Source organism: Dryobates pubescens, chromosome 33, assembly GCF_014839835.1.
Source record: "Dryobates pubescens isolate bDryPub1 chromosome 33, bDryPub1.pri, whole genome shotgun sequence".
Taxonomy (NCBI): Eukaryota; Metazoa; Chordata; class Aves; order Piciformes; family Picidae; genus Dryobates; species Dryobates pubescens.
Window position 1 is genome coordinate 817,124 of NC_071644.1, and position 27,430 is coordinate 844,553.

Below are 27,430 nucleotides of genomic sequence, written 5' to 3' on the forward strand. Positions count from 1 at the left end.
CATCCCGGTGACGAACGACTCGCTCAGTGAAGAACTTTCTCCTCACCTCGAGTCTAAACCTCCCCTGGCACAGCTTGAGACTGTGTCCCCTTGTTCTGGTGCTGGTTGCCTGGGAGAAGAGACCAACCCCCACCTGGCTACAACCACCTTTCAGGTAGTTGTAGAGGGCAATGAGGTCACCCCTGAGCCTTCTCTTCTCCAGGCTAAGCAACCCCAGCTCCCTCAGCCTCTCCTCACAGGGCTGTGCTCAAGGCCTCTCCCCAGCCTTGTTGCCCTTCTCTGGACACCTTCAAGTGTCTCGATGTCCTTCTTAAACAGGCCTCACTTGGAAGCCGAGCTGCACTTCAGTTCACCCAGACAGGCTGCAAGGCCTCTGGCTGCACAGCCTTGTGGAGCCCAGGGCCGAGAGCCCAGCCCCGGGGTCCCCACGACAGCTGCGGTGCGTGGGGAGAAGCAAGCAGCACCGCTGCGAAGATTGCAGCTGAAGGAGCTCTCCATACAGGCAAAGCTGCAGAGCCAGCAGCCCTGCCAGCCTCAGCAGCAGCCTCTCTGCTGCACAGGGTGACACCTTCAGGCTCTGCCTTTAAAAAGCCAGCTGCAGATTTTGCAGCAGGAGAGTGAAAAAGCATAACCACACCCACAGCTGGGTGTGAGAAGCAAAGCGAGGCAGGATCCTAAGGGAAGCTCACTGGGCAGGTGTGTGGGATGCATTTCCAGCAAGCTCACATTCCATTTCACTCTGCTCTCTCTGCTGGCTGCTTTGCTGGGGAGCCCTTATCAGCTAACCCTGAGATAAGCACAGTGGCTTTCTGACAGTGCTTTGAACTAGCAGCTGTCTGACATTCTCTTTTCTTCTAATTAAATGGAGGAAAAGGGGAAGGGGAGGTTGGGGGGGGAGCAGGGGGCAGTTTTCCTCCTGGTGAGGGAGATTTCTGTGCTGTTTTAGAATAGAATAGAATAGAACAGAACAGAACAGAACAGAATAGAACAGACCAGGTTGGAAGAGACCTTTGAGATCATTGTGTCCAACCTATCATCCAACACCACCTAATCAACTAACCCATGGCACCAAGCACCCCATCAAGTCTCCTCCTGAACACCTCCAGTGATGGTGACTCCACCACCTCCTCAGGCAGCACATACCAATGGGCAATTACCCTCTCTGTGTAAAACTTCCTCCTAACCTCCAGCCTAAAACTCCCCAGGTGCATCCTGAGACTGTGTCCTCTTGTTCTGGTGCTGGGTGCCTGGGAGAAGAGACCAACCTCTGCCTGTCTACAACCTCCCTTCAGGTAGTTGCAGAGAGCAAGAAGGTCACCCCTGAGCCTCCTCTTCTCCAGGCTAAGCAACCCCAGCTCCCTCAGCCTCTCCTCCCAGGGCTGTGCTCCAGACCCCTCCCCAGCTTTGTTGCCCTTCTCTGGACTCATTCCAGCAAGTCAACCTCCTTCCTAAACTGAGGAGCCCAGAACTGGACACAGGACTCAAGATGTGGCCTAAGCAGCGCAGTGTACAGGGGCAGAATGACCTCCCTGCTCCTGCTGGCCACACTGTTCCTGATGCAGGCCAGGATGCCATTGGCCCTCCTGGCTGCCTGGGCACACTGCAGGCTCATGTTCAGCCTACCGTCAACCAGCACCCCCAGGTCCCTCTCTGCCTGGCTGCTCTCAGCCACTCTGCCCCCAGCCTGTAGCACTGCCTGGGGTTGCTGTGGCCAATGTGCAGCCCCTGGCACTTGGCTGTGTTCAATCTCCTGCCCTTGGCCTCTGCCCATCTGCCCAGCCTGCCCAGGTCCCTCTGCTCCCCGTAAATACCTGCCTAACTGTCCCTCCTGTCATGCAGAGCATCATCAGGGGCTGGGAACAGCCATGCATGAGGGAACCACATTTTGGCTAGGGAGGGCTCACCATGAAGGGATGAGCTGCAGGTTATAGCTAAGGTTTCCAGTGCTGGGTTTGCTTTTCATGCAAGCACTGAACACTGACTTGTTACTTTGGTTGCCCTCACTCCATGTACCCTGGGTGGATTTGCCTCTGTTCCCACCTTCGTGGCATTACATCAGAAACTTATCCACTGCCCTTGCTCAGCCTGAGGGCTCTGTCCTGCTCCAGCCTGGTGAGCATGTGTACTGGCCCAGAGAGGAGCAGTTGGGTGGTAAGCACTGAATGAGATGAAGTATCAGGCAGTGTCTTTGTCTTGACAATAGATGTTTCCTGCCCTGGCCTGGCAGTGGTGATGGTTATACTGGGAGCAGAAGGTGGGACCCCAGTGGTAGCATCAGGCCTTACTTGTGGGATTCCCCAGTGCTCTTTTCTGCTCTCTCCAGCAGAGGAATGTTCGTGATTGTCTGAGTCCAGCTTCAGAAAGCAGAGAGAAGTATTTTTTTCTGACCCTGAGGCTTGAAGTAGGAAGCTGGGACGTGGCACTTGGAGCCATGGTTCAGTAGCCATGAGGTGCTGGGTGACAGCTTGGACCTGATGATCTCTGAGGTCTCTTCCAACCTTATTGATTCTATGATTCTATGATTCTATGTGCACACAGCCATTGCATTCCATTGCAGAGTGTAGTTCTGCCTGGGAATGCAGCTGCCATTTGCTTGCCTGAGTTAGCTGAGTCCTTGTTAATGCAGGGTGGGCTGAAGCACCACACAAAGCTTTCAGCTAGGAAGCCTCCAGGGGCAAACCCTGAGTGTGCCTCAGCAGCAGGCTGCAGAAGCCAGCAGAAGGTGAAGCTGCTCCTGCAGCTCTCACCTGCTGGATGCCAGTTTGGTTGTGTTTAAACCCCCAGAGGGTGCCAGGCTCAGGCAGGAATGATGAAATCTGATTCTCAGAAGCACCTATTGAAGGTCTGCTGCCCCAGAGCATTCTGGAGTCCCCCCCCTCCCTCCCCCTTGGGGGCAATCCCTGCCTCTGGTGCAGATGTTCCCTTTTCTCCTTACAGTCCAGATTGCTGTCTGTTGGTTCTGGACTTTTGCTCCTGTTGGTTGAGTTGTTCCATGGTCCTGCTGCTGAGAGATCTGCCCCACAGCCCAAGAGCCTGAGCCAGCAAATAGGTTTGAGTCACATTTTCCACGGGGGGGTTTATTAATGAAGTTATTAATACTTTTATTAATCACTCCTCCTACTGACTATTAATAACCTGCTTGTGACCACAGCACCCTGGCAGAGGCTGCCCAGGGAGGTGCTTGAGTCACCAAGCCCAGGTGTGTTGAGAGGTGGTTTGGATGTGGTGCTTGGGGCGATGGTTTAGGGCTGAGCCTTGCAGGGTAGGCTTCTGGGTGGGACTTGGGGATCCTAAAGGTCTGCTCCAACCTGAGTCTTTCTGCACCACTACCAGCACCACCAGCACTGGCACTAAGAGCACCAGCACCTCCACCACTACCACTAACAGCACCAGCACCTCCACCACTACCAACACCTCCAGCACCAGTTCCACCAGCGCCCCTGGCACCACCACCAGCAGCAAGCTGATGCTGCTGAGGCCTCTGGGGCACAGAAGCTGCTGTGCTCCATGCCAAAGGCACTCAGCTCCTTCTGCAGCCCCTTGCCCACCTGTCCCCCACCCCCTGGGACTGGTTTGGACTCCATGATCTCTGGAGGTGCCTTCCACCCTCTCTCCTTCCCTGCTTCTGTGTGACTCTGGGAATGCTCCAGAGAAAAGTGGAAGCAGTCAGCAGCAGTTCTGCAGCAGCTGGGAGGGAGCTGCACTGAGCTGTGCTGCAGGGCAGGGCCTGAGGCCTGGCTCTCACTCTGGGAGCTGCTCCATTGCGGCACAGGAGAAGTGTCAGCTGCTGGGGCGAGAGGAAGGGGAGCTGGGAAAGGAGCTGGGAAAGGGCAGGGCAGAGAGAGGGCAAATGTGCATGTGCTGTGCAGGCAGCTCCCAGAGCCTGCTGCGGCCTTTGGAGCTCAGCAGGCAGCCCCTGACTCTCCAGCGCCATCCAGTGGCCGTGCAGAGTGTGCAGGGCACGGGACAGCTGCCCCCAAAAAAGGGACTGAGGGTGGCAAAAGGGACTCCTGCCCCTAACCAGGGCTGTCAGGAAGCAGAGCCACTGCACACTGCACAAGGCATTGTGGTGCAGGGCCCTTTCCCCCTGCTCTCAAGGGATCAGCTCCAGGGAGGGAGTAGCCCAGAAAGCCACAGGAGGAAGTGGTAAGGCTGCCTGGAGGGACTTGGACAACTGCTGCAATTGAAAGAGGGCCCAGGAGGCAGCCCAAGCCTCCAGCCTCCACGTCAAGAGCTGTGCCTTGGTTTTCTCTCTGCTGTGCCCAGCACCTTTTGGTGCACCCCAGGGCTGCAGGGGAACATTTCTCCTCCCCACCCTCGGGGCCTCCATCCTCCCATTGCCCTCTGCAGGCACTGCCCAAAGCCAAAGGGCTGTGGGGAGAGCTTGGCAAAAGGCAGCAGCTGAGCTCAGCTGCAGGGCATGGAGGCAACTGGGCACAGGCTGGAAAGGAGCTTCAGGCTTGAGTGACAGAGCTGGCACTGGACAAGGACTTTGGCCTGAGAGCAAGATGCTCTTCAGCCCAAGCCTCCTCCCTGCCACTGACTTGCTCTGCACATTCAGGCCTCTGGCTGCCTCTGGCCTGAGCCCACACACAGCCCCTTGCAGCTGGGCAAGCTGCTCCAAAGCTGCTCTGCAGGTCAGGGCCAAGTGGTGCCAGAGCTCAGCAGGGCAGTGCTGCCCCTGCAGCCCCAACAGCAGCTCCAAACCTCCCAGCCCAGCTCCTCTGCCCCAAGCCTCTTCCCCCAGTTAGGAGTTCTGGGGGCCCAGGCTCTGACTCTGCTGCTGCAGCTGGGGGGCTGTGCTGTCTCCAGGCCAAGCTACATTCAAGTAGCCAATCTCAGAAGGCTGGGAGGGGGACAAGCAAAAGGCTGAGTCTTGGCTTTCAGCTTCTCCTTCAGGCTTTGTGTCCTGTGTGGCCTTCAGGGTGCTGAGAGGCTCTGGTGGCTCTCGTGCTGGGAAGCTGCAAACAAACAAATGTCTCTCTGTGGTCACTGCCAACTCTGCCTGGCCCTCTGCCACCTGCACCACCCCAGCCCCCTCCCTGCCCCCCTGCGAGGCAGCCCAGGCCAAGGGCAGTGCACTGCACATGGACTAAGGTCCCACACCCTGCTGGCCCTGCTCTAGCCCAGAGCCTCCTCTCACTGTGCCTCACCCTCACCAGCACCCACAGGCTGTAACCAAGCCTGCTGCAGCAGGCAGAGAGCAGGCTGGCACAGCCCCTCTGGGCACCCAGCTTGGTGCTCCTGCCTGCAGGGCTGGAGAAAGAGCTCAGGCTGCCTCCTGCCCCATAGCCTGGGCCATGGCTCCTGCAGCCTCAAGCAGCTCTGCTCCTCTGAGTCTCAGAAGCTCTGCTGCAGAGCTCCTCCACACCCCGAGGGCACCAGGCCCAGCTCCAAGCCCCACTGTGTGCCCACACAGAGCCTGAACGCCACTGCTGCAGCCCAGTGGCTTCAGCACCATTTTCCTTACACTGTGAGCACAGAGCTGAGCCTTGGAGGTGGAAGCAGAGGGTGGAGCAGCCAGAATGCTCAAGCTCTCCCCCAGCACATGCAGAGAGGCCTTCCCTGCCTCCTCCCCTTGTACCTGGCACGGGGAGCTGGCAGCAGCTTGCCCTGGAGCTGGCGCTCAGGGATGTGACCGCTCCTGGAGTCCTGGAAGGGGGAAGAGAGAGTCCCAAAGCAGGAGCTGCACATCAGACCCCAGACAGCAGCATGCAGACTGCCCCCAGTCCTGCTCCCCACGAGCCCCAGCCCCACAGATGTCACCTTTGGGGCTCAGGAAAGCTCCTCAGCCCTGACTAGCTCAGGGGAAACGAAGGGGAAGAAACCAAGCCCAGAGGGACACAAACAGCTCCTCGTGCCAGGCCCCACACAGCCTCTGCCTCCTCCACACTTCAGCATGCACCAAGGACCTTCCAAGTCTCTATCCTGGGGTTCAGAAGTCCTTGAAACTTGGATTTCCAAAGCTGTTGACTTCCCTGCATTTGTCTCCATTTCTCCTCCTGAAGTTCATCATTCCCTTGGGCAGCCCAAACCTGAGTGTTTAGGTCCTGCTCAGCCCAGCGGCTTCCAGTGCCCAGCTCATCCTGAGGGTTCTTGGCTCCCAGCAGAGCCATTCCCAGCCACACTGCCCTGCCTCCCTGCTCAGGGGAAGCTAACCCTGAACTGAAGGGCTCTGAGCAGCTCTGAATCTGCAGCAGAGCCGAAGGGCCATTCCTGCCCCTGTGGGTTAGGCTCTCCTGGTGCAGCAGCTTGGGCTGGAGCTGCTCTGGCAGGAGCCTGGAGCTCGGCTGCCCGCAGTCCCTGCTCACCGACAAAGCCCTTAGGGCCTGCCCTGTGCTCCTTGTCCCCACCCAGCCCCTCCCCAGCACCCTCAGCTGCAAACACCACCCTGCCCCCTCAGCTCCTGCACTGCCCCTGCTGAGCCCCAGCCCTGCCCCAGTCTCACCTCCGTGCTCCTGGCTGTGCGCTGCCAGCTGGGCAGGGGCCCGGGGGGCTGCAGGGGGCCAGGGGGCTGCAGGGGGCTGGGGGGCTGCAGGGGCCCGGAGGGCTGCAGCTTGCTGTAGTGCAGCTTCACCTTCTCCTCAGCCAGGAGCTGCCCCCTCAGCACCTCACACCTGCAAGGCACAAAGGATTTCCCAGCTGGCCAGGCTGCATTTGCAAAGGAGCCTCAGCCCCTGTGGCCTCAGCTCGGTGCTGGGGGCAGGGCTGGAGGCACCCCCAGCATTTCACACCCAGGGCAGCAGCCCCCAGGGCACAGCTCAGGCCTTGCTCTGCGGTACTGAGGCACAAAACCAGAGCAGGAGGCAGGCTGCCAGAGCTGTGCCAGCAGGCAGTGCCTACCTGCTCTGCAGGGGGCCCAGTGTAGGGCAGGTGCTCCCAGGGGTCTCCTCCTGCTCACTTCCCTTCTGGAGGAGCTCTCTTCTCTCCTGCAGCAGTCTCTCCCTCTCAGCAGTGAGCTGTGCCACCAGCACCTGCCCCTGCACAGGGGTGCAGGAGAGGATCACAGAATGAACCAGGATGGAAAAGACCTCAGAGCTCAGCAAGTCCAAGCTGTGACCCAGCACCTCCTGACTAAACCATGGCTCCAAGTGCCACATCCAATCCCCTCTTGAACACCTCCAGGGATGGGGACTCCACCACCTCCCCAGGCAGCACATCCCCATGGCCAGTTACTCCTTCTGGGAAGAACTTTCTCCTCACCTCCAGCCTAAACCTCCCCTGGCACAGCTTGAGACTGTGTCCTCTTGTTCTGGTGCTGGGTGCCTGGGGGAAGAGACCAACCCCCACCTGGCTCCAACCTTCCTTCAGGGAGTTGCAGAGAGCAAGAAGGTCTCCCCTGAGCCTCCTCTTCTCCAGGCTAAGCAACCCCAGCTCCCTCAGCCTCTCCTCCCAGGGCTGTGCCCCAGACCCCTCCCCAGCTCTGTTGCCCTTCTCTGGACACCTTCCAGCAGCTCAACCTCTTTCCTGACCTGAGGAGCCCAGAACTGGACACAGGACTCCAGGTGTGGCCTGAGCAGTGCTGAGCACAGGGCAGGATGAGCTCCCTGCTCCTGCTGGCCACACTACTCCTGATGCAGGCCAGGATGCCCTTGGCCTTCTTGGCCCCCTGGGCACACTGCTGGCTCCTGTTCAGCTGCTGTCAGTTACAAGCAGTGAGGACTCTTCACTCTCCTCTGTGCCCTCTGCACCTTAAAGCACTTTCCCAAAGGGCTCAGCACCAGGAGTGTTGGCTCCTAGCTGGGATTCCTTACTCCACAGAGTCACAGAGTTGCCCAGACTGCCAAAGTCCTTTAAGAGCATCAAGTCCTATCCTTAGCCTAACACTGGCAAGTCCTCAGCTAGGCCATGTCCCCCAGCACCAGGTCTGCAGACTCTTCAATACCTCCAGGGCTGGGGACTCCACCACCTCCCTGGGCAGCCTGTGCCAGTGCCTCAGAACCCTTTCAGGGGAGAACTTCATTCTAATAGACAACCTGCATGCCAGGGAGCAGAGCCCAACCCCCACCTGGATCCAGCATCTTTTCAGGTTGCTGCAGAGAGCAAGGAGGTCTCTCCGCAGCCTTCTCTTCCCCACACTCAACACCCCCCAGCTCCTTCAGCTGCTCCTCCCCAGCCCTGCTCTCCAGACCCTTCCCCAGCTCTGTTGCCCTTCTCTGGCCCTGCTCCAGCCCTCAGTGTCCTTCTTGGTGTGAGAGACCCAAAGCTGACCCCAGGATTTGAGGTGTGGCCTCACCAGTGCCCGGTCCAGGGGGACAATCCCTGCCCTGCTGCTCCAGGCCAGGCTGCTGGTGGCCTTCCTGGCCAGCTGGGCACATCCTGGTTCACCTTCAGCTGCTGCCCACCCAGCACCCCCAGGGCTTTCTCTGCTGGGCAGTTTCCAACCACTCTGCCCCAGGCCTGGAGCCTTCCTGGGGTTGTTGTGACCCAAGGGCAGGACCCAGCCCTTGGCCTGGTTGAACCTCATCCCACTGCCCTCAGCCCACCCAGCCAGATCCCTCTGGAGAGCCTCTGACCCTCCAGCAGATCAACATCCCCCACAGCTTGGTGTCATCACCAGGCTGCCTGAGGCTGCCTCCGTGCCCTGAGGAAGGTCCTGAGCAGAACCAGCCCCGGAGCTAAGCCCTGGCAAGAAGGGAGGCTCCTGCAGACAGCCTGCAGCTGCTGCAGCGCCTTCCCTTGCAGGAGAAGCCCTGGCTGTCTTCTCTCACCTTTTCCACTTGCAGCTTGGTCAGGCTGAGCTCATTTTCCAGCTGCTTGATCCTGCTGTCCCTCTGCTTCACCTCGTGGATGAAGGCCTCCTTGGCCCTGCGCAGCTTCTCCTTGTGCCGCAGCTGCATCTCCTTGTACTGCCTGGGGGCAGGGACCAGGCTGCCAAAGCCTTTGTGCTCGAGGCCAAGGGCAGGGCAGGAGAGCTCCTGGATGTACTGATGCTCCCCCAAGCCTGGCCTGGCAGCCTCAGCCATATCCCAGCTCACAGAACAGAGCTGCTTGGAAGAGGCCTCCAAGATCCTTCAGTCCAACTGCCCTAAGCCCCAGGCCCACAGCTGCTGGAACCCCCCCAGGGCTGGGCACTGCAGCACTGCCCTGGGCAGACCATTCCAGGGCTGAGATCCCTGCCAGGGCAGAAACCTTTCCTGGTTCCAGCCTGAGCCTCCCCTGGGGCAGCTTGGAACCATTGCCTCTGCTCCTGGCCCTGGGCACCAAGGAGCAGAGGCTGCCCCCTCCTCACCCCAACCTCCCTGCAGGGAGCTGCAGAGAGCAAGGAGGTCTCCCTCAGCCTCCTCTCCTCCAGCCTCAACCCCCCCAGCTCCCTCAGCCCTCCTCCAGCCCAGGGGCTCCAGGCCCTTCTCCAGCCTGGCTGCCCTGCTCTGGACACCTCCAGCCCCTCAGTGTCCTTCCTGCAGGGAGGGCCCAGGGCTGAGCACAGCCCTCCAGCTGTGGCCTGCCCAGTGCTGAGCACAGGGGGATGGTCACCTCCTGGCCCTGCTGCCCACCCTGCTTCTGCCCCAAGCCAGGAGGCCATTGCCCTGCTTGGCCCCTGGGCACTGCTGGCTCCTGGGCAGTGGCTGCCACCCAACCCCCCCAGGGCCCTCTCCCAGCTGCAGCTTTCCATCCACACCTCCCCAGGGCTGGAGCTCCCCATGGGGTTGCTGTGAGGCAGGGGCAGGCCCTGGCCCTTGGCCTTGTTGAGCTTCATCCACTGAGCCTTGGCCATGGCTCTGACCTGCCCAGACCCCCTGTGAGGCTTCCCTCCCCTCTGGCAGAGGCACTCAGCCACCCAGCTGGGTGCAGCCTCACCGAGGCTGCCTCCATGCCCTCCCCCAAACAGTGCTGAAGACACTGAAGAGGACAGGGCCCAGAGCTGAGCCCTGGGGGCCACCACTGGTGGCTGGGTGCAGCCAGGTCCAGCTCCAGTCCCACCACTCTCTGGGCCTGGCCAGCAGCCAGGCTTCACCCAGGGCAGAGGGCACTGAGCCAAGCCCTGTGCCAGGAGCTGCTGCAGGAGAGTGCTGGGGCAGCCAGGGTGCAAGGCTTCACTGAAGTGCAGCAGACAGTGCCCACAGCCCCAGTGCCCACAGCCCCAGGCAGCTCCCCTGGCTGCAGGAGGAGGTCAGGCATCAGGAACTGCCCTTCGTGCCCCCTGCTGCCTGGGCCTGACCCCCTGGGTGTTGTGCCCGTGCCATGTGATGCCTCTCAGCATGCCCTGCTCCATGAGCTCCCCTGGCACCCAGGGCAGGCTGGGAGGCTCCTTTGGGCACCTGTGCACAGGGCCCTGCTGCTCAGGCAGTACCTGACACACAGCTCCTTCTGCTTCAGCAGGCGAACTCCTTCCTCGTACAGAGCTTTGTTGTCCTCCTTCAGCAGCCCAAGCTGCTCAGAGAGCTTCTGCTTCTCCTTCTGGCACTGGAGGTGCTGGGAAGCAGCAATCATTAATTCCCCTGCTGGCCTCTGCTCCTCTGCCTCTGTCCAGTCTGCTCTCTACAGCTGGCACAAGTCCCAGGGGTTCCCTCTCCAGGGGACATCCAGGGCGGCAGGCAGCAGCCTCGGGGGGCAGAGGGGATGGAAGAAGTGGGAGGGTGGATTCCTGCACTGCTGGGGGCTGCAGGCTTTGGCAGGGGGGAGGGTGGAAAAGCACTGCCCCAGGCAGAGGACTTGGCCACATCTGTCCTGCAGAAAGAGGGGACAGCCTCTTCCCCCTCCCTTCAGTCCCTCCTGTGCCCTCACAGCTGCATCCCCAGGACAGCTACATGACCTGGGATGCTGCTTCTCCTCCAGCTCCTGTTGGAATCAGCAGCATCTGCAAGGGCTCAGCACCTGGCTGGATTGGCCCAGGGAGGCTGTGGAGTCTCCTCTGGAGAGGTTCCAACCCCCCCTGGCCATGGTCACCCTGGGCTCAGTGCTCTGGGGGACCCTGCTTTAACAGGAGGCTTTGACCAGATCATAGAAGCACAGATCTGGGTTGGAAAGGGCCTCCAAAGCTCATCCAGGCCAACCCCTCTGCACTCAGCAGGGACATCCTCCACTGGAGCAGGCTGCCCAGAGCCCTGTCCAGCCTGACCTTGAGTACCTGCAGGGATGGAGCCCAACCACCTCCCTGGGCAGCCTGCTGCAGGGTTCCAGCAGCCTCCTGGGGCAGAACTTGTTCCTCACGTCCCCAGAGGTCCCTTCTGACCCCCACCGTGCTGGATTCTGCTCCAGTGGCTCAGCCTCCAGCATGCCCCTGGGTGCTGCAGCTCACCTCGCTGGAGTCACTTTTCCTCTCACCCTCCAGGAGGTGCAGAGTCTTGGCCTGCAGCTCCACCTGCAGCCTGGCCAGCGCCGCCTCCGCCTGCCGCGCCTGCCGCAGCTGCTGCCGCAGCTCCTCCGCCTGCTGCTCCAGCAGCTTCCTGAAAGCAGCCTGCCCTCAGGCACTGCCCTGCAGCCCACCCCGGGGCCCAAGGCTGGGAACAACTGCCCCTGCCCTGGGCAGCAAGGAGGGCAGAAAGAGAGCAGCAGCCCTTCCCTGGCCCCGTGGCCCGTGCAAGGCTGCAGGATGTGCGCCTGAGCCACTGCTGGCACCTAGAGGGCTAAGCACACCCCTGGGCTGGCAAGGAGAGGCCATGCACCTCCTGGGGCAGCTGAGGCCCCCCAAAAGCTGTTACATGTCCACAAAAGGAGATCCTGCAGAGCTCTGCCAGGGACAGAGGCAAGGCAGAAACGGGAGACAGGAGGTGAAAGCAGCAGGGCAGTGACTGAGAGCCCTGGAGGGAGCTGCAGGAGGGAGCTGCAGGCTGGCACAGCAGTGTCTGCTGGCACACAGCTGCCCTCTGCTCACAGCACAGGGCCTCCCCAGCACCTGATACCTCTTCAGCTGCTCCTCCTGAAGCTCTTGTTGCACACGAGCTCCATTCTCCCTGGCCTGCTTCAGCTCCTCCTCCAGCAGTTTCTTGTCTGAGCCACAGGCTTCTGCCAGCAGCAGCTGCTGTTGGGAAGCCTTCAGCTTCTGCTGCAGTTTGGAGATCTGGGAGGCAAATTGGACAGGGATTCAGCTGTCTGAAGTGATCAGCCAGTGCCTGAATGGGAGGGATCAGGGCCCTGGGATCCCTCAGGCCCCAAGCCAGGGGCATGGAAGATTTGCTTCTCCTCCAGAGTGCTTCTGCTTCTCCCAAACTGATTCCAGGATTAGTGCCTGGAGGATACAGTGACCTCTAGTCACAGAGGTGGTGCTGTGGGACATGGTCTAGCACCAGACTGGGTAGTTAGTTAATGGTTGGGCTTGGTGATCTGAAAGGCCTTTTCCACCCAAAGTGATTCCAGGATTCTCTGCTTCTCTTTGGGTCCCAGCCCAGGAAAGGCAAAGCTTTGCCAGCAGCTCCCAGGTTTGGGTCCAGCCCCTGCTGTGCATCAGCAGCAGCCTTCTGGCCCTGCACACTCCAGAGCTGAGCCCAGCTAGCAGTGCAGGAACAGCCAGAGAGGATGCCCTGGAGAACAGCAGCTTGTGCAGGGTGCCCCCCCGCAAAGAGCAGCAAATCCCTTCAGCAGGAAGCTGCCCTGGGCTGCCTGCAGCCAGGCTCTGCAGAGCAGTGAGCTCTAGGGACAGGAGCTGAGCCACCACAGCTGGCTGCTCTGCTCCTCACTCAGAGCAGACATCTTTCCTAACCTGTTTAGCCAAGGGATCTCAAACTGGACCAGCAAAATGGACTTCAGGGAACCAGTTCTGGGGAGCTGCTGCTGCTGCTTCCTCCTCTCCAGCTGCAGCCAGAGCTGCTGTGAGCTCAGCTCTCACCCCTGAGTTACCTTTCTCTGTGCTTCGCAGGCTTTGGCTTTCTCCTGTGCAAGTCTCTCTTGCAGGCTGCTCTGCAGTCTCTCAGCCTGGGAGCACTTCAGGAGCTCCTGCTCAAGCTCCTGCACCTTCTGCTGGCTTTTTCCCCACTGTGCAGAGAGAGAGGAGCAAGCTTCAGTCGTGTCTGAGAGCTTAGCCCGGGCTTGCTTCAGCTCAGCTTTCACCTGAGGTTCAAAAGGAGAAATCACTTTTGCACTTGAGCAGAACCCTCCTGCAGTGCCTGCAGTGGGAGAGCAGCAAGGGTGAGGCAGACAAGAGGAATGCTGGGAGCAGGGACAGCACCTGCAGAGCACAGCCATGGGCTGGCAGAGGGGGTTGGGTGGGCAGGGACCTGCAAAGCTCATCCTGCACAGCCCCCTGCACTCAGCAGGGACACTGCAACCAGAGCAGGGTGCTCAGAGCCCCAAACATCCTGACCTGGGTGCTGCCAGGGATGGGGCATCTACCACCTCTCCCTTGGCCTTGGTGAAGCTCTCAGTGCTGGGCCCCAGCCTCTTTAACATCTTCATTGATGATCTGGATGAGGGCATTGAGTCAGCCATCAGCAAGTGTGCAGCTGACAGCAAGCTGGGAGCAGATGTTGGTCAGTTAGAGGGCAGAAGGGCTCTGCAGAGGGACCTGGCCAGGCTGGGCAGATGGGCAGAGGCCAACAGGATGGCATTCAACAAGGCCAAGTGCCAGGGGCTGCACTTTGGCCACAGCAACCCCAGGCGGAGCTACAGGCTGGGGGCAGAGTGGCTGAGAGCTGCCAAACAGAGAGGGACCTGGGGGTGCTGGTTGATGGTAGGCTGAACATGAGGCAGCAGTGTGCCCAGGGGGCCAAGAGGGCCAAGGGCATCCTGGCCTGGAGCAGGAACAGTGTGGCCAGCAGGAGCAGGGAAGTCCTTGTGCCCTGTGCTCAGCACTGCTTAGGCCACACCTGGAGTCCTGTGTCCAGTTCTGGGCTCCTCAGCTTAGGAAAGAGGTTGAGCTGCTGGAAGGTGTCCAGAGAAGGGCAACAGAGCTGGGGAGGGGTCTGGAGCACAGCCCTGTGAGGAGAGGCTGAGGGAGCTGGGGTTGCTTAGCCTGCAGAAGAGGAGGCTCAGGGGAGACCTTCTTGCTCTCTGCAACTCCCTGCAGGGAGGTTGGAGCCAGGTGGAGGTTGGTCTCTTCTGCCAGGCACCCAGCAGCAGAACAAGAGGACACAGTCTCAAGCTGTGCCAGGGGAGGTTTAGGCTGGAGGTGAGGAGGAAGTTCTTCACTGAGCGAGTCCTTGGCCCATGGGCTGTGCTGCCCAGAGAGGTGGTGGAGTCCCCATCCCTGGAGGTGTTCAGGAGGGGATTGGATGTGGCACTTGGTGCCATGGTCTGGTCATAGGGTCTGTGGTGACAGCTTGGACTCCATGATCCTTGAGGTCTCTTCCAACCTTGGTGATACTGTGAGGCTGTGAAGCTCATGAGGCTCACCCAGGCTCACTGCTGAAGCTTGTCTGGGTCCCAAGCCCCTGGTGTGTCAACTTCCCATGCAGCTGGAGAGCCCCAGGGTCTGTACAGCCAAATTCAAACCAGGTCCAGTCACAGAACCACAGAATCAACCAGGTTGGAAGAGACCTCCAAGGTCCCCAAGCCCAACCAATCACCCAACCCCAACTGATCAACCAGACCCTGGCACCCAGTGCCTCATCCAGGCTCTGCTGAAACACCCCCAGGAACCCCAACCCCACCCCCTGCCTGGGCAGCACCTCCCAGAGGGAATCTCTCTGTCTGGGAAGAACTTCTTGCTAAGCTCAAGCCTAAACCTCCCCTGGCACAGCTTGAGACTGTGGCCTCTTGTTCTGGGGCTGGGTGCCTGGGAGAAGAGCCCAACCCCCACCTGGCTCCAACCTCCCTGCAGGGAGTTGCAGAGAGCAAGAAGGTCTCCCCTGAGCCTCCTCTCCTCCAGGTCCAACACCTCCAGCTCCCTCAGCTGCTCCTCATAGGGCTCCAGACCCCTCCCCAGCTTTGTTGCCCTTCTCTGGACACCTTCCAGCAGCTCAACCTCTTTCCTGACCTGAGGAGCCCAGAGCTGGACACAGGACTCCAGGTGTGGCCTGAGCAGTGCTGAGCACAGGGCAGGATGAGCTCCCTGCTCCTGCTGGCCACACTGCTCCTGCTGCAGGCCAGGATGCCATCCAGGTGTGCCCTGCTCTCTTCAAGCAGCCCTCCCAGCTCTGCTCCTACCTTGGTGCATTCCTGTTGCAGCAGGAGGTTTTGCTTCTGCAGCTCCAGGTTCTTCTCCCTCTCACAGCTCAGCTGCTGCTCTGCCGAGCTGCACAAGGCCTGAACGCGGCGCAGCTCCTGCTGCAGCTGCTGCAGCTCCTCCTGCTGCTGCTGCAGCTGCTCCTGCTGCTGCTGCTGCAGCTGCTCCTGCTGCTGCTGCTGCATCTTCCTCTGCTGCAGCTGCATCTTCCTCTGCTGCAGCTGCTGCATCTCCTCCTGCTGCTGCTGCAGCTGCTCCTGCTGCTGCTGCATCTTCCTCTGCTGCAGCTGCTGCATCTCCTCCTGCTGCTGCTGCAGCTGCTCCTGCTGCTGCATCTTCCTCTGCTGCTGCTGCTGCATCTCCTCTTGCTGCTGCTGCTGCTGCATCTCCTGCTGCAGCTGTTGCATCTCCTCCTGTTGCTGCTGCATCTTCCTCTGCTGCAGCTGCTGCATCTTTTCCTGCTGCTGCTGCTGGCAGGTCTTGTCAGGCAGCCTCTGCAGGAGCAGCAGAGGACAGAGCTTACATGGGAGTCACTTCAAGGAAAGAGGGAGACTGGCAGAGGGCAGGGTGGGAGGATGCCAGCAGCAGTGAAGGGCTTTTAAGTAGGGCAGATGGACAAAGCCAGGCAAGGGCCTCTCCTGCCCCCACCCCATGGCCTGCTCCCTGACCCCCCAGCCCCTCAGCTCTTGAGGTCCTGGGTGAGGGAGCAGCTCCTGTCCCAGTGAACCTCTCACAGCCCAGCAGCACCACCCAGGCTGCTCTGAGCTCTGCAGCAGCTGAGCAGCAGGGGCCCATGCAGCCTCTGCTGCCAGAGGGAGCAGCAACAAGGTGAGTCCTGAGGGAGCAGCAACAAGGTGAGTCCTGGCAGCAGCAGCAGCTGGCACAATGTGACAGCAGCCTGGGCACCATGAGATGCTCTCTGATGGTCTGGGGTGGCTCTCAGAAGAGAATGGAGCTCTCTGGGTCACCTTTCTTCTTGCAAGTGCCTTGCACACAGGCTGAAAGGTCTCATGCAGCAAAGCCCTGCTTCCCAGCATCACCTTCAGCCACCTCCACCTGCACCCTGGCTCTGCACCCTGCTCTTGAGCCACCTCCACCTGCACCCTGGCTCTGCACTCTCTGCTCTTGAGCCACCTCCACCTGCACCCTGGCTCTGCACTCTCTGCTCTTGAGCCACCTCCACCTGCACCCTGGCTCTGCACTCTCTGTCCCTGAGCCACCTCCACCTGCACCCTGGCTCTACACTCTCTGTCCCTGAGCCACCTCCACCTGCACCCTGGCTCTGCACTCCCTGCTCTTGAGCCACCTCCACCTGCACCCTGGCTCTGCACCCTCTGTCCCTGAGCCACCTCCACCTGCACCCTGGCTCTGCACTCCCTGCTCTTGAGCCACCTCCACCTGCACCCTGGCTCTGCACCCTCTGTCCCTGAGCCACCTCCACCTGCACCCTGGCTCTGCACTCTCTGTCCCTGAGCCACCTCCACCTGCACCCTGGCTCTGCACTCCCTGCTCTTGAGCCACCTCCACCTGCACCCTGGCTCTGCACTCTCTGTCCCTGAGCCACCTCCACCTGCACCCTGGCTCTGCACTCTCTGTCCCTGAGCCACCTCCACCTGCACCCTGGCTCTGCACTCTCTGTCCCTGAGCCACCTCCTCCTGCACCCTGGCTCTGCACTCTCTGTCCCTGAGCCACCTCCACCTGCACCCTGGCTCTGCACCCTCTGTCCCTGAGCCACCTCCTCCTGCACCCTGGCTCTGCACTCTCTGTCCCTGAGCCACCTCCACCTGCACCCTGGCTCTGCACTCCCTGCTCTTGAGCCACCTCCACCTGCACCCTGGCTCTGCACTCCCTGCTCTTGAGCCACCTCCACCTGCACCCTGGCTCTGCACTCTCTGTCCCTGAGCCACCTCCACCTGCACCCTGGCTCTGCACTCCCTGCTCTTGAGCCACCTCCACCTGCACCCTGGCTCTGCACTCCCTGCTCTTGAGCCACCTCCACCTGCACCCTGGCTCTGTACTCTCTGTCCCTGAGCCACCTCCACCTGCACCCTGGCTCTGCACCCTCTGCTCTTGAGCCACCTCCACCTGCACCCTGGCTCTGCACTCTCTGTCCCTGAGCCACCTCCACCTGCACCCTGGCTCTGCACCCTCTGCTCTTGAGCCACCTCCACCTGCACCCTGGCTCTGCACTCTCTGTCCCTGAGCCACCTCCACCTGCACCCTGGCTCTGCACCCTCTGTCCCTGAGCCACCTCCACCTGCACCCTGGCTCTGCACTCTCTGTCCCTGAGCCACCTCCACCTGCACCCTGGCTCTGCACCCTCTGCTCTTGAGCCACCTCCACCTGCACCCTGGCTCTGCACCCCCTGTCCTTGAGCCACCTCCTCCTGCACCCTGGCTCTGCACTCCCTGCTCTTGAGCCCAGATGAAAGCCACTGGAGAGGCAGTTTCTTTTCCCAGGGGAATGCCCAGATCCATTCCCAGGCTGGGCAGACTGGATCCAGCCCCATGGGATCTGGCAGTGGTTTTGTGCTCCAGAGCAGCTGGGGGTTGTGACTTGCTCCCAGCAGGATCCTCTCCACACCCTGGGGCTTGTTTGGGTCTCTCTGTACAGGTTTGCTGTGCCCTGGTATCAGCAGGACTCTGATCCTCTCCTCTTCACTCCCCCTCCTGCCTGCAGCCACCCTCTCCCCTCTGCCCTTCCAAACTCCTGCAGCTCACCCTGGCTCCTCCTCAGCCTCCCCTGCTGCCCCCAGGGGAAGGCTGCCTTGCTGGCTCCCCTCCCCATGCCTTCCTGGCTGCTCTTCCCTTCCCTTTGCAGCTCCCACAGTAAGCAAAGTGCCCTGGGAGCACAGCAAAGAGTGGGGACAAGCAGGGCACAGCAGCTGGCAGCAGGACACCAGGCAGCAGTGCTGGGCTGCAGCAAACCCCAGCAGCCTCCTGGGCATCCCAGAGTGGTTTGGGTGGGCAGGGAGCTGTAAGGCTCCTCCAGCCCTGCAGGCAGCAGGGACCTCTGCAAGCAGAGTGGCTTTGTGAGCTGCCACCACAAGGCAGCAGCTGTGGGATGAGCTCCTGGGGTGGAGAGCAAGAGCAGGGTGAGGAGGGGTGAGGAGGAGGAACTGCAGCAAGAGGAAGGCCTGGGGGGGAAGAGAGCAAGGCCTGGGGGGGAAGAGAGCAAGGCCTGGGGGGGAAGAGAGGAAGACCTGGGGGGGGAAGAGAGGAAGACCTGGGGGGGGAAGAGAGGAAGACCTGGGGGGGGAAGAGAGGAAGACCTTGGGGGGGAAGAGAGGAAAGCCTGGGGGGGGAAGAGAGGAAAGCCTGGGGGGGAAGAGAGCAAGGCCTGGGGGGGAAGAGAGGAAAGCCTGGGGGGGAAGAGAGGAAAGCCTGGGGGGGAAGAGAGGAAAGCCTGGGGGGGAAGAGAGCAAGGCCTGGGGGGGAAGAGAGGAAGACCTGGGGGGGAAGAGCACTTCCCATGCCAAAGAGGAGCAGAGCAAGAGCTCCACAAAGCTTGAAGCCATGGCTGCAGGCCTGAATCACTTCTTCCTCTCAGCTGCACTGAGGCCACTCAGCCTCTCCAGGTCCCCAGGGAAGCAGCTGAGGACATTCCCAGCTCCCAAACCCCTTCCCTGAGGCAAGCCAGCAGCCTCCCTCCCCCTGCTGCTCACAGGCCTGGCTGCCAGGGACTAGGTGAGAGGGGAACAATGCAGTGCAGGTGGCAGGTGCCCCCTACCTGTGCCATGCAGCCCCCTGCCCTGCCTGCAGGGCTCTGGGCCAGCAGCAGCCTGGTGTCTGTGGGCACTGAGCCCTGGCTCAGCCTCGGGGGCTCCTCCTGGGCGCTGGGGCTCCCTGCCAGGGCAGCCAGGAGCTCTTCTTGGAGCAGGGCAACCTCCCCCACCACCAACCCTTCCTCTTCACTGCTCTCCTGCAGCTGCTCAGCCAGCTCCTGCCTCTGCTTGCTGCTCTCCAGCAGTTCAGAACTGGAAGGAGAAACAGGAGAGGGGAGAAGTGCAGAGAGCCCAGGGGAACCACCCCCTGCAGGGCAGCTCTGGGGGTGCAAGAGCCCAGAGGAGCACTCAGGGTGACACCTGGGCATCTTGGCAGGCTCCAGGGGGGATTTGATCCTGGCTGGAGCAGTTCTGGGCAAGGCTGAGGCTCCCCTGGTCACTGAGCCAAAGGCTCAGCTCTTGGTGAGTCCTCAGAAGCTTCAGCTGCTGCCTGAGGCTGGCACAGGGCCTGCAGAGCTGAGCTGTGCCCAGCAGCAGCACAGAGGCACTCAGGCAGTGGCAGCTCAGGCTCAGGTCTCCCCTCCCAGCTGTCTGATGGATCTCAGGCCAAACCTTGTGTCCTGCACAGCTCTTCCACCCACCTGCTCCTGGAGTCCCCAGCCCCCAAGGGACCTGAGCTGGCTGCAGCTGCACTGCCTTCAGCCCAGGCTTGTACTGAGAGTCATCAACTGGCCAAGGACACTCTGGGGGGAAGGGACCTTTAGAGCTCCCCCAGCCCAGTCCCCTGCCCTCAGCAGGGACAGCTGCAGCTGGGGCAGGTTGCTCAGAGCCCCACACAGCCTCACCAGAGTGGTTCTGGGACCCTCCCAGCTCTCCTGCAGCCTGGGCCAGGCTCTCAGCACCCTCAGGGGCAAACATTTCTCCCTCCTCTCCACCCTGAATCCCCATCTTTGAGTTCCAAACCATCCCCCCTTGGCCTGGCACATCAGGCCCTGCCCAAAAGTCTCTCCCCAGCCTTCTGCTCAGCCTCTTGAAGCACTGCAAGGCCACCAGGAGGTCTCCCTGGAGCCAGGCTGCACAACCCCAGCTCTCCCAGCCTGGCCTCCCAGCAGAGGGCTTCCAGCCTTGCCAGCACTGCTGTGACCTCCTCTGGCCCTGCTGCAGCAGGTCCCTGGCTGTGCTGAGGGCTCCTGAGCTGCCCCAGCACTGCAGGGAGGTCTCAGCAGAGGGCAGAATCCCCTCCCTGCCCCTGCTGCCCACCCTGCTGGGGCTGAGGCCAGGCTGGGGCTGGGCTGGCAGCTCCACTCCTGTGTGTGGCCACCAAATGCCATCTGTTCACCTCCCTTGCTAATGGCAGCTTGAGCCCAGCTGCTGCACCTCCAGACTTGATCTGATGAGAAAGGGGAGTCAGGGGCCTGCAAGAGTCCCAGCACCCAAAGCCCTCTGCCCTCCAAGGACAACTGAAGTCCCCATCAGGAGGTCTCTCCTCAGCTGCTGGCAGCTGTGAGCCCAATGGAGCTCCAGCTGGGAGCTTTTTGGCCCTGCCCTGCTCCCTCACCCCAGGAGAAGCCAAGGACAGCTCTCATGATGCCACTCAGGATCTGAGCAGCTGCAGGGAAGGTTCCCTCCTGCCTGCTGGTGCTGGCACTAAGGGCACTGCTCACTGCCCCAGAGCTCTGCAGGAGGGCAGTGTGCACAGAGTGCCAGAGGGAAGGGCTGGGAAGGGGCTCTCAGAGGTCAGCTTGGCCAACCCTGCTGCAGGGAGCAGGGACAGAGAATCCCAGAATGGCTCAGGGTGGAAGGGAGCTCAGGGATCATCTCCTCCAACCCCCTGCCATGGGCAGGACACCTCTCAGCCAGACTCAGCTGCTCCAGGCCTCATCCAGCCTGGCCTTCAGCACCCCCAGGCAGGAGGCAGCCACAGCCTCCCTGGGCAGCCTGTGCCAGAGGCTCAGCAGCCTCACACTGAAGAACTTCTTCCTCAGCTCCACTCTAACCCTGCTCTGCCTCAGCTCCAAACCCTTCGCCCTTGGCCTGGCTCAGACCCCCTCAGCAAAAGTCTCTCTGCAGCCTTCCTGCAGGATCCCTTCAGGTCCTGGCAGCAGCTCTGAGGTCCCCCTGGAGCCTTCTCCTCTGCAGGCTGCACAGCCCCAGCTCCCTCAGCCTGTGCTCACAGCAGAGCTGCTCCAGCCCTGGGATCAGCTTTGTGACCCCACCTGGAGTACTGCCTCCAGCTCTGGAGCCCCTATGGCAAGAGGGATCTGGAGGTGCTGGAAGGTGTCCAGAGCAGGGCCAGGAGGATGAGCAGAGGGCTGGAGCTGCTCTGCTGTGAGCACAGCCTGAAGGAGTTGGGGCTGTTCAGTCTGGAGAAGAGAAGGCTCTGAGGTGACCTCATTGTGGCCTTCCAGGATCTGCAGGGGGCTCCAAGCAGGCTGGGGAGGGACTGCTCAGGGTCTCAGGCAGTGATAGGACTGGGGGGGATGGAATGAAGCTGGGGGTGGGGAGATTGAGGCTGGAGGGGAGGAGGAAGTTCTTCCCCATGAGAGTGGTGAAGCCCTGGGATGGGTTGTCCAGGGAGGTGGTTGAGGCCCCAGCCCTGGAGGTGTTTAAGGCCAGGCTGGATGAGGCTGTGGGCAGCCTGCTCTAGTGTGGGGTGTCCCTGCCCATGGCAGGGGGGTTGGCACTGGCTGATCCCTGGGGTCCCTGCCAACCCTGACTGATTCTATGACACTCTGATACCTCCCCTGGACTCTCTCCAGCAGCTCTGTGTCCTTCTTGTGCTGGGGACCCCAGAGCTGGCCAGGACCCCATCCAGCCTGCCCTGGAAGCTCTGCAGGCAGGGAGCCTCCATGTGCCTGGGAAGGCACAAAGCTGCTGTGGCCATTTGTGGCCAGGAGCAGCACCAGAGGGATTTTGGAAAGGCTAAAAGCTGAGGCAGCAAAGACAAAGAGCAGAAGGCAGCAGAGGCCTTGCCAAGGCTTACCAGAGCAGGTCCTGCCCAGCCCTCAGGCTCTGGAGCTGTTCTCCCAGCAGCACCACTGCAGCCAGCTGTGCTTCCCGGGGCTCCTCAGCTGCACATTGCTCTCCCAGCTCCAGCTTCTGGCCCTGCTCTCTCTCCTGGAGCAGCTCAGAGCCCTGCAGGGTCAGAAACCAGCCCAGCTGGGATTTGCTGTGGCCTCAGGAGCAGCTCCAGGCAGCCTGGCAGCTCCCCCAGCACTGGGCTGGGATGCTGCAGCTCCCCACTGCTGAAGGTGCAGCTGCAAGGTCTTTCCTCTGCAGGGGAAGGAGCTGTGTGAAAGCCATCAGCAAACCTCCCTGGGGCTGACTTCAGCCTCCTGCTGCCCACCTGCAGCTCTCAGAGCTTCACCTCGGCTGCCACATCCCTCCAGAGCCGCAGGGGAGGCAGGAGAAGCCCCAGGGTGTGTGCAGCTGCTGCCAGGGAGCCCCCAGGCAGGGCAGCCCACAGCCCCCAGCTGCAGAGGGCTGCTCTTCACTGCAGCACTGCCTCAGGCCTCAGCAGCAGGCAGGGGCAGGCCTGGGACAGGGCCTCCCAGAGGCACTTTGCTTGGAAGAGAGCTTTAAGCTCATCCAGCCCAAGCCTTCGCCCAGCACTGCCAGGGCACCACTGCACCACTGCACCACATCCCCAGGGCTCTGGGATGGGGACTGCACCACTGCCCTGGGCAGCCTGGGCCAGTGCCCAGTGCCGCTTTCCAGTGCCCAATCTAAACCTCCCCTGGTACAACCTGAGGCCACATCCTCTCAGCCTGCCACTGGCTGCCCCCCACCTGGCTCCAGCCTCCTCTCAGGGAGCTGTGGAGAGCCAGAAGGTCTCTCCCCAGCCTCCCTTTCCCAGGCTGAACACCCCAGCACCCTCAGCCCTCTGCTCCAGACCCTTCCCCAGCTCTGTTGCCCTTCTCTGGAACTGTCCAGCCCTCAATGTCCTGAACCCAGCACTCAAGCTGTGGCCTCAGCAGTGCCCAGCCCAAGGGCACAATCCCTGCCCTGATCCTGCAGCCCACCCCACTGCTGCTCCAGGCCAGGCTGCTGCTGTCCATCTTGACCCTCTGGACACCCCTGGCACACCTTCAGCTGCTGTCACCCAGCAGCTAAACCTAACCCTAGCCCTAACCCTAGCCCTAACCCTAGCCCTAACACTAGCCCTAACCCTAGCCCTAACCCTAGCCCCAACCCCAACCCTAACCCCAACCCTAATCCCAACCCTAACCCCAACCCCAAGCCCAACCCTGACCCCAACCATAACCCCAACTCTAACCCTGACCCTAACCCTGACCCTAACCCTGACCCCAACCCTAACCCTAACCCCAACCCCAACCCCAACCCCAACCCTAACCCCAACCCTAACCCCAACTCTAAACCTAACCCTAACCCTGACCCTAACCCTGACCCCAAACCTAACCCCAACCCTAACCCTAACCCCAACCCCAACCCTAACCCCAACCCCAACCCTAAACCCAACCCCAACCCCAACAGCAACCCCAACTCTAACCCTAACCCCAACCCCAACCCCAACCCTAACCCCAACCCCCCCCGTAACCCAAACCCTAACCCTAACCCCAACCCCAACCCTAACCCCGACCCTAACCCTAACCCCGACCCCAACCCCAACCCTAACCCCAACCCCAACCCCAACCCCGACCCTAACCCTAATCCCAAGCCCAACCACAACCCTAACCCCAACCCCAACCCCAAACCCAACCCTAACCCCAACCTCAACCCCAACCCTAACCCCAACCCCAACCCTAACCCCAACCCCTACCCCAACCCCAACCCTAATCCTAACCCCAACCCCTACCCCAACACCAACCCCAACCCTAACCCCAACCCCAACCCCAACCCTAACCCCTACCCCAACCCCAACCCCTACCCCAACCCCAACCCTAATCCTAACCCCAACCCCTACCCCAACCCCAACCCTAATCCTAACCCCAACCCCTACCCCAACACCAACCCCAACCCTAACCCCAACCCCAACCCTAACCCCTACCCCAACCCCAACCCTAACCCCAACCCCAACCCTAACCCCTACCCCAACCCTAACCCCAACCCCAACCCTAACCCCTACCCCAACCCTAACCCCAACCCCAACCCTAACCCCAACCCTAACCCCAGGGCCTCTTCCAGTTGCCAGGCACTCAGCTGCAGCATTCATGGGGCTGGTGTGACCCAAGGGCAGGGCATGAAGAGAAGCCACCAAGGCCATGAAAAGGGCAGGAGAGGAAAGCACAGGGAGCACAGGAGGGCATTGGCACTCCCAGGCTAGGCCAGCACCAGAACCTGCCCAGGCTAAGCAGTGATGAACTCAGATCCTTCCAAGAAGAATGCACCAAGGCCTCTGAGCACTCCCAGGGAGCTGGGCTCCTGCAGCTGCAGCTCTGCCTGGGTGGTTGCCACACTGACATCTCCCTTCCAGCTGCTTCCCTGTACCAAGGTTCATTCAGTTCCACCTGAGCAGCTGCTTCTGCTGCATCAGCCCCCAGACTCCAGGGGCTCTCAGCTCTGGCTCACAAAGCCTCAGCCCAAGGGGACCAGGGAGGAGAGCTCTGCTTGCTGAGGCTCTTTGGAGCCTTGGGAAGCTCTCACACTGCCTCATAAGCTCTGGTTTGGAGTCAGGCAGCCCCTGGGGAGGGAAGAGCAGGAGCCAGTGGGTGTGAGGCAGGCTCAGGAACAGGTTTCTCCTCTCCAGGCTCCAAAACCCTCTTAAGAACAAGGAGAGAGCTGCAGCAAAGGCCAAGAGCTCCTTGCATGGCTCCAGCTTGGAGCACATCACTACCATGTCCCAGGGGCACTGCCTGGCCCCAGGCTGGGACCCTGCCACACACAGCAGCAACCAGCTCCAGCCCTGACCTCCTGGGAGAGATTCACACACTGGGGTGGGATGGAAGGGAGCTCAAAGCTCAGCCAGCTCCAGCCCCCTGCCATGGGCAGGGACCCCTCCCCCCAGCCCAGGCAGCTCAGGGCCTCATCCAGCCTGGCCCTGAACACCTCCAGGCAGGGCACAGCCACAGCCTCCCTGGGCAGCCTGTGCCAGAGTCTCCCCAGCCTCACTCTCAACAATCTCTTCCTCATCTCCAGTCTCAGTCTCCTCTCTCCCAGCTCAGATCCATTGTTCCTCATCCTGGCACTCCCAGCCCTTCTCCAGAGTCCCTCCCCAGCTCTCCTGGAGCCCTTCAGGTACTGGAAGCTGCTCTGAGGTCTGCCTGGAGCCTTCTCTTCTCCAGGCTGAGCAGCCCCAGCCCCCAGGGGTGCTGCAGCCCTCTGATCACCTTTGTGGCCTCCTCTGGAGCCCCTCCTGTGAGACCCTGCTGTGGTCACTCCAAGCCAGGTGCCAGCACTCTGCTGGCCAATGACTGATCCCAAGGCAGCTGCTCTGCCTGTCCAAAGGGAACAAACCCACCTGTGAAGTCAGGAGTCCCACCAGGCACAGGCAGAGTCCTCTCTCTTGAAGACCCCTGCAGCCCCACACAGGCTCAGAGCTCAGCTCCTGCCCCCTCTGAGGGGTGGAAGCCTTCTCCTCAGGGGAGAGCAGCAGGCAGCTGCTGCCTGAGCCGAGCACCCAGAGCCTGTCCCAGCAGGGCAGGGTCCTGGCTGCTGAGGTTACAGAGGGACTCCTCCTGGCTTCTCCACCATCCCCCACACCACAGAGCCACAGAATGTCAGGGGCTGGAAGGGATCTCTGCAGAGCATTGAGTCCAGCCCCCTGCCAGAGCAGGAGCCCCCAGGGCAGGGCACACAGAGCACATCCTGGTTGCCTTTGAAAGCCTCCAGGGCAGGAGACTCCACAACCTCTCTGGGCAGCCTGCTCCAGGCCTCTGGGAGCCTCCCAGATCCTCCTCATGCTGAGCTGGAGCCTCCTGTGCTGCAGTCTCCATCCACTGCCCCTTGGCCTATCCCAGGGCACAGTGAGCAGAGCCTGGCCCTGGCCCTCCCTCCTGACCCCCAGCCCTCAGCTATTGACAGCCATTGATCAGATCCCTCTCAGCCTTCTCCTCTCCACACTAACCACCCCCAGGGCTCTCAGCCTCTCCTCCCCAGGCAGTGCTGCAGTCCCTGCAGCAGCCTTGCAGCCTCCCTTGGCCTCTCTGCAGCAGCTCCCTGTCCCTCCTGAGCTGGGGAGCCCAGGGCTGGATGCAATCTTCCAGGGGAGGTCTCAGCAGGGCAGAGCAGAGGGGGAGCAGAACCTCCCTGGCTCTGCTGCCACACTCTGCTGAGTGCCCCCCAGGACCCCCTTGGCCTCCTGGCCCCCAGGGCTCATTGCTGTCCCATGCAGAGCTTGCTGCCCCCCAGCACCCCCAGGTCCCTCTCCCCAGGGCTGCTCTGCAGCAGATCTCCTCCAGCCTCAGCTGCTGCAGTTTGTTCCTCCTGCCCAGGACTCTGCTCCCATCCTGGCTGAGCCTCTGCCCAGCTGCAGGACTCTGCTCCCATCCTGGCTGACCCTCAGCAGGTTCCTCTGTGCCAGCTCTCAGCCTGCCCAAGTCTCTGGATGGCCTCACAGCCTTCAGGGGTCTCAGCCAAGCCTCCCAGTTTGGCATCTTGCTGAGCAGACTCTGTCTGTCTGTCTGTCTGTCTCCTCACCAGTGGCACTGGATGGCACCCAAGCTCTGGCAGGGCCAAAGTGCTGCCAGCAGCACCATCCAAGTGCTGTCCTCTAGATGCCACTCTCCCTCCAGGATCTGCAGCAGCAGCAGCTCAGGACCTCCCCTTCTGCTCAGGGCACTGCAGTGACCCTCAGCTGCTTCAAGGCCTCTCACAGTGCTAAAATTGAGGGGGGAGGGTTAGTAGGCATAGCCTTCCCCCCACCCCCTTTGGCAGACCCCCTCTGCTCCTCCTCTGCCTGACCCAGGCCACACAGCTGCAGCTCTCCTGGACTGCAGCCTGGTTTCAGCCCCCTGGCTGCCTGTGTCTGTGCCAGCCCTGCTGCCACCTTGCTGCCATCACACTCTTGCTCTCCTCCATGGCCCAGCTGGAAGACAGAGAGCATCAGCAGCTCTGCCAGCAGAGAAAAGGCCACCAGAAGTCTGCTTGGCAGTGAAACTGCTTCAAGCAAAGGCTCCTGAGGTCCCCAGGGCATGAAACAAAAGGCAGTGCCCAGCAAGCTGCTCAGGGAGAGCTCTCTGCCCCTTGGGTGTTCAGGAGGGGATTGGATGTGGCCCTTGGAGCCATGGTCTGGTTGTCAGGAGGTGCTGGCTGACAGCTGGGACTTGATGAGCTCTGAGGGCTTTGCCAGCCTTATTGGGTCTGTGACTTCCTAGCCTGGCAGGTCCTGGCTAGGGAGCACAGCACTGACAGCAGAGGAGCCCCAAGGCAAAGAGATTCAGGAGCAGCCACAGCTGAGCCCAGAGGAGCTGCTGCTGCTCACAGGTGGCTGTGAGGCTGCTCTGCAGGGAGCTCCAAGCTCCATCCCACCCTGTGGCATGGAGAGGTGAAGGCTCATGGAATGGGTTGGGTTGGAAGGGACCTTCAAAGCTCATCTGGAGCAACCCCCTGCAGCCAGCAGGGACAGCTGAGCAGGGCAGCAGAGGGGATTCTGCCCCTGGGCTCTGCTCTGCTCAGACCTCACCTCCAATCCTGCCTCCAGCTCTGCTGTCCCCAGCAGCAGAAGGACACAGAGCTGCTGGAGAGAGTCCAGAGGAGGCCACAG

At 61.2% G+C, this 27,430-nt stretch overlaps 1 protein-coding gene across 1 annotated transcript; it reads right to left on the minus strand.

Annotated features, from left to right (window-relative positions):
• Window positions 1-6,839: 6,839 nt before the first annotated feature.
• On the minus strand, window positions 6,840-12,220 carry CCDC30 (coiled-coil domain containing 30). Its single transcript, XM_054175637.1, has 6 exons — window positions 12,200-12,220; window positions 11,847-11,965; window positions 11,243-11,390; window positions 10,295-10,416; window positions 8,712-8,853; window positions 6,840-6,980 (listed from the first exon to the last, which is right to left on the minus strand). Exons 1-6 carry the CDS (start codon window positions 12,218-12,220, stop codon window positions 6,840-6,842), a joined length of 693 nt encoding a protein of 230 aa, XP_054031612.1.
• Window positions 12,221-27,430: the final 15,210 nt, after the last annotated feature.